Source organism: Euprymna scolopes, chromosome 7, assembly GCF_053919585.1.
Source record: "Euprymna scolopes isolate OS-2025 chromosome 7, ASM5391958v1, whole genome shotgun sequence".
Classification (NCBI taxonomy): domain Eukaryota; kingdom Metazoa; phylum Mollusca; class Cephalopoda; order Sepiida; family Sepiolidae; genus Euprymna; species Euprymna scolopes.
Genome location: NC_136488.1, coordinates 144,923,583 through 144,942,707, shown reverse-complemented (window position 1 = coordinate 144,942,707; position 19,125 = coordinate 144,923,583). Strand labels below are relative to the sequence as shown.

Here is a 19,125-nt window from a genome sequence, read left to right as displayed (position 1 = left end):
TTGCACCTAGGGATCTCTACTGTAAAGGGATGAGACTTAGTAGCTTGTCGGGTTTGTCGGGGGGTAGTTACGTCGGGGAGGTACAAGTGATTGCAGTTCGTCAGAGCATTCACCATTAAAGTACTTGTAGAACAGGCAGAGGGATGCAACATCTCGTCGATGGGACAGAGGTTGAAGCCTAGATGACAGTTCAGGACCTATTAGGTTGGCGACTCTTTTTTGAACCCTGTCCAGGAGCGAGAGACAAGCAGCAGATGCACCAGCCCAGATGTGACAACAGTACTCCATACATGGGCGAATGGTTGCCTTATAGAGGTATAGGATACTGGCAGGCGTAAGTATATATATATATATATATATATATATATATATAAAGAAAAAGGCCTTAGTGAAATGAGCGTTGATTAATTCAGTTTTAGTGTAATTGATTTTTAATTGTTGGACATGTAAAAGAAATACAGAGGAAGAAAAACAACTTTCAAGCAAATTAGGATTCTATAAAGTTTTGCATCGTAGATAAGTCTAAAAAAAAAAAATACTAAGTGATGAAAAACTTGTGCGGACAATAATTACCTAACAATCAAGATGGCTGACATAAATTCAAACACTTGAAAAACTGTTTCCTCCTATTCTTTTTTGTAATCAATCTGCAGAGAAGAATGAAATGCGTTTAGATTTTAATCTTTGTAACATGTAGTCACATGAGGAAATTTCTGATTTTAGTTTTTTCCAAAAACAAATTGTGACTTTGGCATAACTGGCATTCCTGAACCTTGTCTGGTTGATTATTTAAAGTTATTTCTCACACATATGGAAGCGGTACACTCCTCTGTAATTTTTTTCTTTTTTTTTTTTTTTAATATTTTTCAACGGATTATTATTGAATGGCTACTAATTTACCAGATTAGGAAAATAAATAAAAATAAATTTAACGTTTAAAAATATTAAATTAATTTTCATTTATTTATTTTCCTAATCTGGTAAATTAGTGGTGCTCCGTTTCTAAAACAATGTTCCAGTAAATCGATCCCTCTTTTTGGAAGCATCTATTATTTCGGCCAAATTTCGTGAATTTAGCTAGTTTTGAAGACAAAAAAAAAATGGCTAAATTCGCGAAATTTAGCCGAAATAAGTCGATGATTCTAAAATGGGGACTCGATTTACTTGAACATTGTTTTAAAAACGGAGCACGCCTTAAAAATGTTAAGTATTTTTTTTTTTTATATATATATATATAATCTGTTAGAGTAGTGACCATTTCATAATAATATGCTGAAAAAAAAATACAGAGGGGGTACCGCTTCCATACGTGCGCCAGTTATTTTTCTGAAATGTTTGGTTTCCGGACAAATAACTTGACATTCTCTGTCCAAAGTATCTGACCTACGCTGATAAGATTCTCCTTAACCTTAAAGCAGCTGATGGTGAGTAAAAAGAAGAAAAAAGAAACTGCTGTTGCATTCTACTTGTGACACTTAAATCCTGTCGACTTCTTCAGAAGGCAAACTCTTCATGTATGAAGTACGTAATCCACCTTGTCGTCCTACTAGAGTCCTCTACTTGCTACTAAAGCAATTTTGCTAATAGAATTCCTTTATACAGAAAAAAAAACCCCTACAAACTGACATTGGGCAAATCTGTAAGACGTGACAAGTTTGTAATGATGGCAAGTTTGACAAATGTTTGAGTGTAACAGTTTTCTAGATCACCTAAAAACTTTTCATAGCCAACGAGCAAAACAAAAGTCCTAACTATCAACAAATGGCGCATACTGTGAAAGGGTATTTGACAATTAAGATAAGTGAGTTAAGATGTTTTAATTAATCTGTCACTGTCTCATAGTTTACAAAAAATATATATATATATATATATAAAGCATTTTAACTATAATAATAATGACAGATTTGTTCAATCAAATTTGTTATGACAGCATTAACATCAGTATTTTTCATACTGGGAATATTTTTCTCTCTTTCTCATAATCACTCTTAATTTCTTGGTGAGGGAGACAGATTCTTTTGAACTGAAAAAGACTTTGTTTTTTCTTTTAAATTTTCTTTAGAATTTCTAAATTGATTTTTCAAAAGAAATTTACTATACACTTCATGCTTTAAAAAAAAAAAAAAAATTTGCTTTAGGATTTTGAAGTGTTATTTATCTTCTCTCCAGTACGTTAGACACAAGGTTACGTCGCGTTTTGAAAAGCTAGCGCACTAGGTGAAATGCATTCTGACTTACAAAAAATGCCTGAGCAACCCCGAGAGGGGCGTTCCAGGCGATTAGTAATAGTAATTAGTTCTCGGAGAGAAGGTGGACGGACGAAACAGAACCTTACTCCAGATCAATAACAACAAAGCAACTGTTGAATTGATTGAAGTTCCAAAATATTATAATATATATATATATATATATATATATATATATATATATATATATATATATATATAATATTATAAGATCTTTATGAACTAGGATATCCATTCTGTCAATGAGTTTTCTTGGAGAAGTTACTAAATAAATAAAAATTACTTCATTGTAATATAAAATTTTAAATATATAATTTTATATGTATATTTATAAAAGAATGTCCTTATGACCATTTTAATTAAACATGAATTTGGTTTTAGAAAATATTTTAACATTTTTTTTCACAAGTATTCATTGTTTATTTAACTGATTTTTTTTACCCATTTTCTCTGAGTCCAATTATCTATTGATTAAAGCTTCTAGGCGAGGCTGTATAAATAAAATGAACTTTAAGAATTTCCAACTTTAATTTATAAATAAAATATAAAGATATATATGATGCAAATTATTTTGATAGATTACTTGTTTTTTTTTGTTTTTGTTTTTTTTCTATAAAACTTTTTTTTCTATGATTGAGTCAGATTTTAACTTTAAAATTTGGTATAAATCCTAACTTTAAATTATTTTGGCATCTTATTTTTCATATGAATATTTTAATCTGCAAAAATAAATTTAATCATAGATTTTATAATTAAAAAAAAACCCTTATGTCAGGCTAAATATTGTATCACTTTAAATTATTTTTCAGGACATTAAAAATAAATGTACTCTTTTTCAGTAACAAATTAGTTTTCAACGTTATTTTTTTTTATTAGAATAAATAAACATAAGTTATAATACGTGTATTCTCTACTTGTATAGAACCGCTTCTAATAATGACTGCATTTTTGAAATTCTTAGATTGTTTGGAAAACGTAAACCAATAAAACAAATAAAAATTTAAATCGAAAAGTATTTTTTGTACTGAAATCTTTGTTCATCGATTATCAATAAAATGCTTAGATCTGTTAACAGTGAATTGATATTAAGTTTAGAAAGACGTTTTACAAGGACATTTACAATAAACCTTTCATTAAAGTAAACCTCGCAAAACTTTCACAAGAAACACTCGTCTAGCTGTAAACACTATCAATAATTCCCCCCACTCTTTATCTGTGCCTAAACCTAAACGTAGATTCCATGAACAAAGCTTTTTATTAGAACTGCACGCCTGTGGGATTGTCTTCCGTTTTCCTGCTTTCCGGCTGACTACAATATGGTTGTCTTCAAGTCTAACGTAAATAAGTTCTTGATGAGCCGTTCCATATAAGTTATCAAATTTACCAAATTTTCATTACTAATGATTATTATATTGTCCAATTTCTACTGTACACTCTTTAACCCTTATCCTTGAGTGGCCTCTTGGCCTTGATAATGTGTTGATACCTATGAAAAAAAAAAAAAAGAAAGAAAAAGTCCAATGTGAACAAGTTCTAATTGAATCGTCCCCCTAAGTAATCCAAGTTACAAAATTCCCACTGTTTACTATGCTAAAATCACAATGACTATTAACCCTTATCCTCGAGTGGCCTCTGGGCCTTGATAAGTAGTGACACCCATGTAAAAAAAAAAAAAAAAAAACTGACGTTACATGGCGAGAAAGGCAAATGATGAGAAACTTGGAATTTGTAATTATTGGACTTGGGAGTGTTTTAGATAATATTTGATAATTTGACATATTCTCATCTTGGTTGTTGTTTTCATAACGTTTCGCTTAATCTAATTCTAACCTTCCTCAGGTACATATTTTCAAACCCTGGAACCTATATGAAGTTTTGAACTGAACCTTTGATTTAATCCATGTGAGTAGATAGTTTTAATTCCCTCATGATAGAGTAGAAATGTTAAATGATTTATTATTCATTACTCCTTGTTTATTACTCTTTATTACTCCTTATTTATTATAATGAGGATTGAAATGTTTACAAATTATTTCTTTCGCATTGTATTTTCAGTAACCGAGTGCCCCGATCTTTTAGGGTGGTGGAGGGTCACCATGTACGTACGGACATGTTTTAACATATTAATTCGATGAAAATCTTTTTGATTATTCTGAGAATTATTACAAACTGTTTGCATTTCATTTGTCTTGCAGATAACTGATATCAACAATCCTGGTGTTGTCTGTGGTGGTCGCTGCAGTATTCAACAAGCATAATCTGTGATAGTTATTTGGAAAAGTTACATTAACAAAAAATGGGAGACGCCATCATTTGTTTTACGTGTTGCCTTACAGAACAGCCTCCACCTGTAAGTATCCGCAGACGTGCACCTTTTTTCTTTCTTTTTTTTTTTTTTTCATGCGATTGTTTACCAATATACAAGCATGGCTACTCAGCGTTGCCCAGGGAAGTAGTAATTTATTTTTATCATAATAATTAAAGATAAATGTTTAATCTCTTTCCACCTTAACACTCGCCTTTAAAATGACGACTTCCAAAGGTTTTCGGGTATGCTGAAAACGAATATCACATTCAAATTTGGAGCAAACGAGTAGTTTTCTGTATATTAAAATTTTTTTTTCCAATGTATTACTTAAGAATGGCGAACGCCACGGACATTTTTTAACATGGGAAGGTGTTTTGTAACACCCATGCTCATTAGTACTTTTCAGTTGCAAAAAACATGGCCACCAGTGAAAACATAATGGATTGCATTGGAAAATAAATGTCTTAATGTTAACTTAATGAAAACTACTTGTTTGCCCCAAATTTGAGTGTGATATTTGTTTTTAGCATACCCGAATGGATTGCATTGGAAAATAAATGTCTTAATGTTAAATTAATGAAAACTACTTGTTTGCCCCAAATTCGAGTGTGATATTTGTTTTTAGCATATCCGAAAACAGACGTCATCAATTTAAAGGTAAGTATTAAAGTGGAAAGAAAGTAGAAAAATACCCAATTAATTTCCTTCTGTTGTCACAAGTAAGGTCAAACTTACTGCAATAAACAAAAACTGATCCAAGTAAAAATTAGCAAAAAATAAATATGCAAATTAAATCTGAAAGAAATAAAGAATAAAATTCTACAGAAGGAAATATGAGGTAAAATTAACTTAAAAAAAAAAAAATCAATTATCCTCTCTCTCTAATCTGTATATATCTCGTTGACATCATAATCCCAACCAATGTGGAGATTTATTTGTCAAGTCATAATTTTTCTTCATACAAGAGACTAGCTGTGGCTAGCCGATGTTGCCCGGGATGCCATAGAATCATTTTAAGTAATTATTTTTTTGCTTGCACATTTTTTAAACTTACACAAAAAGAAAAGAAAAAAAAATGAAATAAGATTTGTTGTAAGGGAGACAACCGTTTTTATAGTTTTAAATAAAAAGTATGACGATTTCGATTTTTTTTTTTAATTGAAAAATGTTTCCATTTTCTCAGTTATTTGAATGGAACTACATAATGTTTTAAATAAATTATGGCAAAGTAAATGATTATGTGTGAACTAATAAAAATCATTTGGCGAAATAGTAATAAGTTATATAAACATGACGTTCGTAGTACAAAAATTACAACTGAAAACTCGTTGCTCAGAATCAAAGTTTGATAGGTCAGCTTAAAAACTATTTAGGTCTAACTTTTAAAATCTCGCCATATATCTAATGCCAATAACATGGTTACAACAATAACAAATGAAAATTTGTTGGTCTGAATCAAAGTTTGATATGTTGGCTTTTGGTATTTCTTCCTCATCAAATCTTTCTGGGAGTTCATATATTAAATCCATTGCTCTTTTTGCTTCTCATAAAATCGGTTCTCTCTATCGCTCTAAGCACGTTCTCACACCTGGGGCTATTCTCTACAAATCTACTATCATACATGTCTGGAGTACTGTTGTCATATTTGGGCTGGTGAATCTGATTTGAAGTTTCTTTATAAATTGCAGAAACGTACCTGTAATTTAATCCCCCCCTCCCGCTTTCTCTTCACTGTTGCTAGTCTTAGTCTTTTCTATAAATACTATTATGGCATGTGTTTTTCAGAATTGTCTGATCTTTTCCCCGCTTCCTTTGTTCCAGCTCGTTTGACTTATTAGTCTAGTGGTCTCCATCAATTCACTGTTTTAATACATCATTACAATACAGCTTCCCATTTCAGTAACTTCTTTTCAAGGCGTGCAAGGTTGTGGAACTCTCTTCCTGCTCACTGTTTTCCTTCTATCTATAGTCTTGGACTTTTCAAGTCTAAGTTCAATATGCATCTCTTATCTTTACAATAATCATCTTTCATTCTTGTTAGCTCCTTACATCAAGTGGCTTTCCACCTTGTCTGGAGCTATTATAATCCCAGATGATCTTAATATTCCAGACAGTTGGCAAACTTTAAAATGATTACAAAAACACCTGAAAAATGTTTTTAAATCCCTGTCAAACACAAATGCATCTAGCTTAAACCAAACCTGATGGTAAATATTTTCCTGTTCTGTCTGCATTATTTTAAATGCTTAAGTCTAAAAAAAAAAAAAAAAAATGGTGTTTCATCTACCAGCAAAACTCCTATTAATATATTTCTTTACTGCTGTGAAAACTGACCAGTGAGACTTGCGGATCTCAAAAGGTTAGAAGTGTTTGACTAATACTGTCTCAGCTGAATTCTGGATTTTTGTATGCCATAAGGAATTATCCTCGTGCCTGAAAACTCTTTTAATGCATATACAATTCAAAATTTATAATTTAAATTACACATTCATAGAATACAGATATTTTAAAATGAAATGTGATTTAGAAAATGGGAATAGGATTTGTTTTTCTCTTGGGGTCAGCACAAATGGAAATGTTAATAGACAGAAATTGGAAGTGAATTACGGAATGTCTAACCCCAGCATAAGGACGGAAAATAAAAAAAATAATAATACCAGCAGAGAGACTCGACGTTGCCCGGGATTGAATGATGATCAACAAATGTTTCACACTCCCATATTTTTATTGCCATCGAAATCAATGAAATCACCGATTTTTCAATCAAATCGATTGATTGACTACTTTAGTTGGGGACCAATGTCCATGCACCGGGAGGAAGCTTCACATGCCATCCCGCAATGACTTAGTTCACAATACGTTATAGTGTACGTTACAATGTAGACTACAATGTATTGTGGACTAAATCACATTAAAGTTTAAAATGTAAAAGTCAAGTATCATGCTTCAATTGTGCTGCAAACAGAAACATTCATTTCGAATGCGCCTCTGTCATATTAAAGAACCTACTGTTAATGTTATATGCCTGGCATTACTGCTTGTACGGTAATAAAACTTCTCAAATGCACTTGTGATGCTAGGCTGTGTAAAGTGGTCTGAATCGTCTGTTCCTTCTTTCATCGGATTTTTTTGGTTGTCAATACTTATCGAAGACATTCTGATACAAAGTCTATCTAAGAACACTGCCAGGCATATAAAGTACCTTCATGTAAATTTTCATAAAAATCGGCCCAGCCGTTTTCGAGTCCATAGAGAACAGACACGCAGACAAAATTCCTTTTATATAGTAGTAGAGATGATAATAATAAATGTCATTTTCGTTGTTGGCATGGTGGCTTCTTAAAATTGTTACTTTGAAAGAGTTGAATTTTGAATCCTCTGTTACAATGAGATTGAAAATAAAAGCCTCCTTTCAGTCTCGAGAGACAATGGATACTCACTGCATAAGTGCCTGTGCAAGGACTTATTTAATTAATGCAAGGTGAAACGATAAAATTATCTTTGTAAAGAAAACAACTCTACAGCTTTATTTTACAACTTTTATTAAAAAAAAAATCTATTCAGGTAACTTGATTATGTAGCAGAGCTGACATCTATTTAATGTAGCCGCCTTCGGCCTCAATCACTGCCTTGATACGGGTCCAGAACTAGGAGCAGGACTTTTCCACAAGCGCTGTTGGGAACTTGGCAGTTGGCAATGATCAGGTTGGCTTTGGTGTTGTGGGAGGTCATGTTGGTGATGTCCTCGATGTATGACCAAATGAAGTAGTCCTGGAAGCCAGTGAGAGAAGGGTACAAAGTTGTAGCACTCCTTCTGAAGCCAAACCTGGGTCTCTTTGGACTTGTGGGCTGGCACGGAGTCCTGCTGCCACACCCATGGTCTGCCGGCGGCCATCAGATTGCACCAGAGGATCACCACACTCTTCAGCACATCCAGGTACACTTTGGTGTTGACTTTCAAACTGACTTTGAAGATGTTGAAGTGGCATGCTATGGCTCTCACTTGAAAGAACACCAAAGACCATAACCGTGGGTCGTCCAATCCATTGAACTGTGCCCTCAAACGTTGAAGCATATGGATTTACATTTTGAGGGTGCTGTCAAGTCCTGTTGTTATAACTTGGATCGGTAGGGAGCACAAGTTTTACAGCGGTGCATCTTCAATCTCACTCATTGAACATTGTGTCACTTTCAGACATGATAGAAGGCTTCTATTGCTCTTGGAATTTGTACACAACTGGCCAACTAATAGATGGTCTGCAACAAAAAAGAAAACCGGTTTTCATCAAAGCGGAAATGGAATCATTGCTATGTTCTGCCTTCCTTTTTATATATAACTAGTCTGAGTGCCCGGAATTGCCCGGGCGTTTGGAGGTGTGTGTTGAGCACAAAAAAAAGTGGTAGTAGGCAGGCAGGCTCGAACCTGTACCGCGAAGGAGGAAAAGAATGTGACAAAAAAAAAGTGACGTTTTTGCTCATCGAGCCAAACCGGAAGTGGTGAAGGATTAAATCAAGCCTAGTCAATCAAAAAGAGGGGATGACTTTTGAAAATATTGGTGAAAAAAGCGACTTCTCCCTGTAGAAAAGTGCCCTGTTGAGGGTGAAGGAATGAATGTTTTTAGCTAATTTTTCGATATTTGTCGTCCAAAGAATCGAACTTCAAAATGATAGCAATTTCATGAAAGTCCATTGCCTCTATCGAAAGTTTTAGGCAGATATACAAACATACATACGTAGATACATTTAAACAGACAAGTGAGATTTATATTATAGACTAGCGGGGGGTACCCGGCATGGCCCGGGTGTTTGTAGGTGTGTGTGTTGGGGAGGGGGATCAAAACAACCCTTCTTTTAAAAAAAAAATGTTGGCCGAGTGTTTGGAGGTGTAAAAGAAAAAAAAAGTTTCAGTAGGAAAGTAAGCTTGAACCCCGAACCTTTGACGTGGAGATGGAAACGAAATGGAAAAAACCCTGGGACCTAGCCATCTCGGCCACGAGAGAAGAGGAATAAAAAACGTCTTAATTTAACGTTTATAAAATGAAATTAACAGGTGCGAGAATCTTAAATCGCGTGATGTTTGACCTTGGAACATGACGTGGCTGCAAGCCAGTTTTCGCTTGTTTTATACTAAAAAGCGAAAGATACACGGGATGCTCTAAAAATCTGGAAAAATAGCGCGTGAAAGTCAGGTAAATTAAATAGACAATTGATCCCCGTTGGTAACTCATAGATATTATCATTTATATGTGATATAAAAAGTTTTAAGAAGGAATGAGTCGACCGAAATGTCCAGCGAAAAAAGCCTTTTAAAGACATACACAAAAAGCGAACACACATACATACACACATTTTCGCTTGTATATATATATATATATATATATATATATATATATATAATGTCTTTGTGATCGTGGCTATTTGTGTTTCGCTCTAATGTGTGTGTGTGTGTGTGTGTGTGTGTGTGTGTGTTCTAATGGCATTTTTGTAATCGACTCTTTAAGGCTCGTCCACATGCATCTTTCCCAGTCATTTATATACAAGTCTTATATATACAGTTTATATACATCTATACTGTCGGGTGTTTATACATGCGGTCGAGCCCCTTTAAGGACCCTTAAGTTGTGTGTCTACTTTAGTAGTTCTTAACTGTGTATATATGTGTGTGTGTGTGTGTGTATTATGAGATCACCATACCTTTTTTGTTATCTTTTGGGATGCAGTTCTTTTCATCAATGGTCAATGAGCTGTAAAGAGCATCTAAAATGAAAACACAACGCCGATTTCTTCTTGAAATCCTCTGTTACAGTGGTAGGAATGAACTTCGCATTGTTGACTGAAGCTTTCCTGTGTTTCCGTCGATGCATTTTTTTTCTCTGGCCTTCCTGGTCTCAAAACTAACTTAAGTTCGATTGTCTATCAACTTCAACTCCAATCGACTCTCTTCTACCAAAAATCCTTGTGTGTTTCTATTTATATGAGTGTGTGTGTTTGTGAGAGAGGGGAGTAGTACCCCCTCCCCATTAACTGGTCTTCGCCTAAAACACGTGACTCACATTGCAACACACAGCTGCATGCTCTGTCAACGGAAGTCACTGAGTCTGCGATGTCACATTGATCTTTTTGCACCTGCCTGACACAAATAAGTTGGGTTTAACTCGGTACTGCATTAACTGCATTACGGACACACATCATGTCATCTTATTTAGGGTGATAATTTTATTGTTTCACCCTGTAGTTGCAAGGAAGATATGTAGATTTATACATTGTTTAATTGGTACTAATGAAATTAATGCAGTGGTTCTGTTGGAATTTGAACCCGGCATTGAAATAGAATTACTTTTTATTAAATTTCTTATTCAATTTGTATTTAAAAGTTTGGATCAAATTATTTTACAAATTAAAAGTTAGGTTAATTTAAAAAAAAAAAAAATACAATCTGATTAAAATGATGCGATTTTAAAATGAACCCATAAAGTCTAACTCTAAAAAGCCTTGTAACATCTGGAATCTATTCAAAACATTCTTATAAGAGGAATAAAAAACACTATTACCAAAACCACGTACCAAATTAAAAAAAAAATTAATTACCACCTCTTCCTCACTTTCTCTCGCCAGTAAAAGGTTATTTATTCAATTCATACTGCATGGAGGTTAGATATGAATGAAGTCAATTTAATGTGGGAGAGGGGCATCTAGCTTCTCTAAATAGTCTGGATGAGTGCAAAATCTGCTATAATCGAACCTGGCAGCATTTCCCGGTTAGGATGCCACCGGCGATTGGCAATAAATCAACCCCTCCCTCTTAAAGGAGGAGGTAATGTCTGGGAGGATGGCCTCTTAGGCCCAACAGAACCGCACTGAGGATCAAACAGAATCTTCATTCTCATCCAAGCATTTGGCCAGACTCTTATGCTAGAATAGGCTTTGTAAAAGCAGGTACTACTCTTTGAATAATTAATTTGCCAACAAAATATAATCATACAATATTGACAAATTAGATATACAATCTCCAAAAGCGTGGGGAATACTCTATAGTCTTAACCAGACTACTACATCTCGATACCACAATTGCAGTATGGGCTAACTTATGAAAACGGCTACTACACTTTGATCGTTATGAAAAGTGTCGAGGCTGTAAAATGAGCGTCTCGTCTTACCGTGTTCCTGTGAGTGTAGGAGAGAAAAGCAGCACTCCTATTTGTAAAATTAAACGAAATGTGTGTGTGTGTGTATATATATATATATATATATATATATAGTTAAGCAACGTAGTCTGTCACTGAGTCTGCAATGTCCGCTTGATCTTTTTGATACATGGCTGTTTGGGAAGGCTAGGCACTGTATGTACAGCGTCGAGTCAGAGATTTCCAAGTTGGTATCTGAGGCCGCATTAATTCACTGGGGGAGATGCATCTAGGAGAAGGAAACTGATGTAAAAACTTGCGATCTACTGTATACTCTGTCCTGTGGAAGTCATCTGCACTGACAGATTGGCACTAATACTAAAAATATGGCTGGTTCTACACAAAGCCTTCACCACTATAAACAAATCATCCGTGTGGATTTCTGAGCAACTTAGTTGTTGTGGCGGAAGCTTATACATTGAAATCGATGGGAGAGTATCATCATCATATATATATATATATATATATATCTTATTTGTTTTACATAAGCATTAATATGAGCATGTTTTGGTCAGCTAGTTACAAGTAACTAGAAACCTCTTCAGGTGATATTGCTTATACAAAAGTTTTAGTCTGTACTATTATTATGAATTAAACTTTTGTATAAGCAATATCGCCTGAAAAGGTCTCTAGTTGTAATTAGCAGACCAAAACATGCTTATGAATGTGTAGCATCATATTAATGTTTATGTAAAACAAATAAAACGTTTATCTTGTCCTACTTTGGTATTGAGCACTCTTGTATTAACCTCATTAAAACTTTATTGGTTGCTTTACTTCTGGAAAAGTTCAACCTAGCTTTCCTCGGGCTCTATGTACTATTTATAACTTTATGTGCATATATATATATATATATATATATATATATATATATATATATATATATATATATATTAAAGTTTGACTCGTGTCCAGGTAACCTACATCTAAAATAAAGTGTTTGGACCCAAAATTCGCGGAAGAGATTGGTAGAGTCTGCAAAGGTCAGCTCTGTAAACTTTGACCTCATGCCAGCCAAATTTTCACCCAAAAACTGATTAAAAAGCTTGCTGCATGTCAGAATACCCTTTATGTAAAATTCCAAACGTTTATACCCAAAATTGTTTGAATAGTTTGCTAGAGATTTCAAAGGTCAAATCTTTTTCACTTTGACCCCTTGGCAGCCAAATTTTCGGCCGAAAACCGATTAAAAAGCTTGCCCTATATCTGAATACACTTTATGTAAAGTTTCAAATGTTTAGATAAAAAATTGGCTTAGTAATTTGGTAGAGACCGCTGAGGTCAATTTTTTTTAACTTTGACCCCAATTTTGACCTTAACATTTATTGTTTTGGGCTCAAACCAAATTAAAAAGTTTGATCCATGTCCAAGTAACCTACATCTAAAATTTCAAGTGTTTAGACCCAAAATTCTTGGAAGAGTTTGGTAGAGTTTTCAAAGGTCAAATTATTAAACTTTGACCTCTTGACAGCCAAATTTCTGGCCGAAAACTGATTAAAAAGATTTTCCCAAATCTCTATAATCCTTATATCAAATCTCGGGGCTGTAAATTGAAAATTGACAGAGTAGTTTGGTAGGGAAATGTACGCATACACACAGACAATTTCACTTTTATAGATATATAGATACAAATGTTGTATTAAAAGAAAATACTGATCCAAAATGTTTGCTCTATTTCATCTAGAAACAGAAAAAAAAAGGATAACCTGTGAGAAATTAGAAAAAAATTATTTTCCTATATTCAACAAAGAAAAGTATTTTTATATCTTAATGTAAGTATTCTCTTTAAAAAGTTTTACTGCAAATTAGTGTTTGCTAAGTTGCAAGTTATAAATAGGAAATAAGAAAAAATACCAAATGTTTTCTGAAGTGGAAAAACAACAACTTTGTGACTGTTTACTGGGGAACTGGTTATTTCTGCTTTATCGTTTTTAAGCAAAATGTTTAAAAACATTTGGTGGACTGATACGACACGTCCCCACCCTCTCTCTCCGTCCCCACTTTTAAATTTGTTCAATTCAACACCGGTTTTTGATTCTAAACAAAACATATTTGAGAGAAAAAAAAATGTTCAATTTTTTTTATACAATAGAGCATTTAGTTTTCTATGTAAGTTTACAATAAGTTTTTTTTTTTTTTTCAAAATAAATCCCACTTATAAATATTTCGAAATTTACATCAAGAGGGGTCATTTTATGTAAAGATTATGTAGCAAATTGAACCTCATCTAAATAATTTAATTAGTTAAAAAAAAAAAAAATTAAATGTTTTTCGTTTTAGAATCTTCTGTTAGTAGTCAGGTGGTACTAAACCTGGAATAAGGTTGTAGCTGAAACATGTATGCATATATGTGTATCAAAATTTGTACTGTAATATTTATAATTACAATATAGAGATTTAGAAAATCAATTTTTTTTTTTTAAATAAATGTTTTATTTACCTTAAAGCATTCATGAATTTCTGACTGAGATAAGCCTTTCTTGAGTATAGACATTTTTTTGTTGATGCTTATCTTTCCTGTTGAAGATATAAAAAATCTCATGGATAGTAGTCCGTTCAGATGTGCATAACGATTGGTTTGAATCTGTATATTGGCATATATATACACACACACACACACACACACACACACACACACACACACACACACACACAGGGTGACCCCAAAAAAGCGGGCCCCAACTCTAATTAGGCCCCGTTTCTTAGTGTTTTGTTCGAATGAAATGAAACTTTGGTCATAACTATTTTATTATATTCAAAACATCACATCAAAACACTAGGGTCTTTGGCCTTGTTTTTTCTCCATTCTACAGCATATGTTCTAGATGGCCTCCATTTGTCTTTTGTTTTTTTGGTCACTCTGTATGTGTGTGTGTGTGTGTGTGTGTGTATATATATATATATTGTATTTGAATCATATAAATTTAGGAACCCAAAAGGCCCTTTATTTTTCTTTAAAATAAATTAACCTTGGAAATGCGATTAAAAAATGTTTTGAACGCAGACCAATTATTGCCTTAAAACGGACCTGATTTGTCAAATCTATCTAAATTTTATTAAAGGTATTTTTGTCAACAAAATAGAAAATCTGGTTAAATCAGAATTCTTAGTTATTTTTTTTTTTTTTTAATTTTTTTTTTATTTTTTTTTTTTTTTTTTTACATTTACGATTTGAAATTGATGTACCAAGAAGTAAAACCTTTTTTTTTCTGCAGACCTAATAGACTCCATATTTTTCTGAACCGTACAAACAGCGGGACTATATATTTTAAAGAATTTTCCTTTATTATGAAATTCTGAAGAAAAAAAAAAAGTTAAAGGTTGTAAACTACTTAGTGTAAGTAAAATATACAATATGGTTATAAACTTGCTGCCTTATTACACGAACTGTGAAGCCCCATTCTTTTTACTCTTCGTTAATTTATTCCTTCTTTCCTCCTACTCTGCGTTTGTCGCGTGGTTGCTGCTCTCAGACAAAACATACACGTCCACAAGCTTTTACCGTGTGTTAATTTTAAACTTTTATACTACATGATTCCATTATAAAGAAATGTTTATGTACTGACAGACAATATATTCACACTTTTTTTTCTCATTAGTGTAGGAACTTTCGGTGAAATCAATTTATTTTTAGTGGCCATGTTTACTTAATCACATGCAAGTAACATAAGGGTGTTCGGCACATAAGTGGTGTTAAGTTCCAGTTGAAACCGTGTTCACTTTGTACTACAATGCTAACTTTGGTTCTGTTACAGATGTATCGGGTTGACTGAAGAATGTTCCAAACCTTCACATCTTTCTTGTACTTATACAATTGAAGAACTATACAATGAATAAAACAATGCATTAACTTCCTTTTTAAAATCTAATTTGTATTAGCAAGCAATTTTTACCTTTGCCAAGGAGGTTATTTTTATTTTTATTTTTTTTTTTTTTTCAGTAGAGTTTCTTGGTTTATCACCGCTTAGCATCCACATTGCTTGACCAATTTTCACCGAATTTGGTCAAAATATCAATGATTGTCTGCCTTAAATGGGGTTTAAATTTGGGATATCTACATCAAGGTCACGAAAAAGGTGAAAGTCACATTTTTACTCATAACTTTAGTTATGTTCATCATAGGCTCGCTACTAGACCCCTATTGTAGGTAATTAAGTCCCATCTTGTAGTAACTTTTATGTTTGATTTTAAACAAGTTTTCTCATGGTCATCATTTTGACAGAAATTCAACTTCAGATTTTTCTCAATTTCATGCATGGATCTGATGCTCTTTGGTGACCGTAACCACAATGCAACATTTCAACCTGATCAGATAAAAAATTTTCGAATTAGGAACATTTTCGTGGTATAACTAATTTGGGTAATGCTTAATACAATATGGAGAAATAAAGACCAGAAAAATAATGAAATAACTCTCCTCTGGCTCATCCTCATGACTGACTTATGTTTGTGTTTTTATCTAAGCTTATTTGCGAAAGAAATGAAAGAAATTTATTTTTATCTACCTAAAATGTTAATCTATTCATCTGCATATTCTGACAATTGGAAGTTTATTCATTATTTTTTGTTACTTATCCGATACAAATGATTATACTATTGAGAGTAAATTGTCACAAGTCTATTTTACTTATTAATATTAATGTGAATTGAAGGTTGTATTACATACAATGGGTCACCGAATTATTTTCACATGAAGTTGTATACAAGTATTTCCCATTTATATACGTTAGTGTATCCGTTGCTAGTTTATTTCACAGAGTGTTCGTAATATGTTTATTAATTTGTAGAATTTAACTTTTTTTATTTTTTATTTAAGATAGGTTATCTAAAATGGCCAGTTTTAATATGCTTTCAAAATCCCTTATGTGGTTTCTGTTTACATTTGAATAGCAAACATCGTCCTAATAAGTGTGAAAGTGGATCCCTTCCTCCAAATGATTTGAATATGCGTTTAATGTTGCTGTATGTTATCTGCCTAACTGGGATATACAGGGTGAGCCACGGGAAGCGGATGTTTTTAGAACGCATATTCCATAATGGCATAGTTTAATGAATGTTTTTATGTACATAATAAAATTTTTGTTGAATATTCGCAGTTTTGTTTTCCTTAAAAAAAAAACATCCGTTTCCCGTGACTCACTCTGTATATACTGACTGGAGATCATATTTATATTCCCCATAAATTTCCACTTTCAATGCAAGGCGAAATGTCCGATGTTGGGTGAACACCACAAAAGTGGTATTACCGTTTATTCAAACTAGTAAATTATGGAATTTTCAGATCTGGGTTCTGTACATAAAAGTAAATTCCAATTAATTTCATCGATTACATAATCCACTCAACATCCAATAGTTCTTTCAATAAGATTAATCATTGGAAATTTCATAAAGTGTTAGAAATCAGTTAACTATTTGATATACATTACTCTTTTTGTTTTTATTTTTGTTGTTGTTTTTTGCTTCGTCATATTCCTAAACAAAACGTGGGGAGTACATTCTAAACTTGCTGTTTACTTTTAGACTTGATTTCTTTACACAGATACTTTGTGGACTACATAAATAATAGATTTAACACACTTAGTCTATCTCTTCTCTTTCTGTATTGTTGAAAATATTACTACATTTAATTAAAACAAAAATAATAGCATGTTTTATTTTTATTTAAAAAAATAAAAAAATTTATTTTTAGCTGAATTCCTGTTTCTCTAAAAGCAGACAAATATTGGATCACAGAAATAAGATTGATTGCAATACAAATCCAAGACCAGATAAAGTATTAAAATTAATCTATATCTAGAAATTGTGTTGCTATTTTTATTTTTATTTTTTTTTATTATTATTTATTTTTATTTATTTATTTGACTGAATGTGTGTGGGGACGGCGTAAAGATTATATAAATACACTTATATATATTTTTTTTAATTTGACTGAATGCGTGTGGGAACGAGGTATATAGATTATCTAAATACACCTTTTTTTTTTTTACTGGGATATACATTTTGAAGGCAAAATATAATTTGAATGATTTTCAGAATTTTTATTTGGTAATGAACACCATCTGTAACTACATTTTTTTTTTTTTTCAAATATTTTACAGACTTCACTTATATAAAGGATCTCTGGGCCCCCTCCACTCTCTCTCTCTCTCTCTCTCTCTCTCTCTCTCTGTTTTGATGCATGAAGTCATCACTTTGTGACATCATCCATTGTGCCCGGTTATTCACTATCCTTATTATTGTTATTAATATCATCCTTTAGTGACGTCAGCAAAATAATGACGTTATCAAGTGTGCATAGGACAAATGAAATCACAAACAAGCGCTAGAGTTTAAGGAGAATGTTAGTATATGATCCATTCTCCAAGCACAGGTCACCTGACCCCCCCCCCTCTCTCTCTCTCTCATGTTATGGCGGACGTCATTCATTGTTCCAGGTCATCTATTTTAATAAATAACGTCATTCTTTTGTGACTTCAGCATTTTGATTTCATCACAAAATGTGCATGGAACAAGCAAGATCTTTAGAGTTTTAGTAATGGACTTTCTAGTCGATTTCGACGTATGAGTTTCCGCCACAACAACGAAGTTGCTCAGAAATCCACATAAGATTTGTTTATAGTAGTGAAAACTTTGTGTAGAACCAACCACACTTTTTAATATTACTGCTACTCTTCGTCGGTGCAGATGACTGTATAAGACAGAGCATACAGTAGACCGCATGTTTCTGCAGTAGTTTTCCTTCTCCTAGATGCATGTCTTAACGAAAATTAGGGGTGAATCTCTCCCAGTGAATTAATGCCCCCCCCCCCGATACCAACCTGGAAATTTCTACGACTCGGCGCGATACACAGCCTAGCCTTCCCAAATGGTCACTCATCTGGTACTGGCCAGGCTCATCGTTTCTTAACTTCGGTGATCTTGTATGAACCGGTGTGTCAATATGATTGTGTCGTACATCCTAAATAGAAATCAATTTTTATCTTAGTTTTGACACTGTTGATGTACCATAAAACAAACAACTGAAACATAAAGGTTGAAAAGAAAAATCTAAACTAAAACGAGGATTTCGTTTTATAAACTAAGTAAAATCCACCTCAAAATACACCATGTAAGCTAAAAAAAAATATTAATAATTTTAACAAAGATGTTTATTCAGCCATTGTGTTCATCATTAAATAATTAACAAATTATCAATTGTGTGAAAGTTGATTTGCTAAAAAATAATAAATCTGTTCAAGATAAGAAAAGAGAGAGAAAAATAAACTTAGAAAAACATTGAGGATGAAACTTGCAAACGTTTGTATCTGGTTTTGTATTCAGTTAGTTGATCTCATCGCTTTTTCCCTTTCTTTGCCTTTCCTCAGCTTAATTTCTTTACCTTTCTCAG

The 19,125-nt window shown here is 33.0% G+C and overlaps 1 protein-coding gene across 5 annotated transcripts in view; it reads left to right on the top strand.

The window, feature by feature from the left end:
- Window positions 1-19,125, top strand: part of LOC145280026 (CDC42 small effector protein 2-like) — a 260,837-nt gene that overhangs the window by 171,181 nt on the left and 70,531 nt on the right. The window contains exons 1-2 of one of the 5 annotated variants that reach the window (XM_080131686.1): window positions 1,290-1,424; window positions 4,442-4,596. In XM_080131686.1, the coding sequence (XP_079987812.1) occupies window positions 4,543-4,596 (54 nt within the window). In that variant the 5' untranslated portion in view covers window positions 1,290-1,424; window positions 4,442-4,542. Of the gene's footprint in view, window positions 1-1,289; window positions 1,802-3,216; window positions 4,149-4,441; window positions 4,597-19,125 lie in introns of those variants that run through there. The other 4 variants (XM_080131682.1, XM_080131685.1, XM_080131684.1 and 1 more) reach the window with 4 other exon arrangements.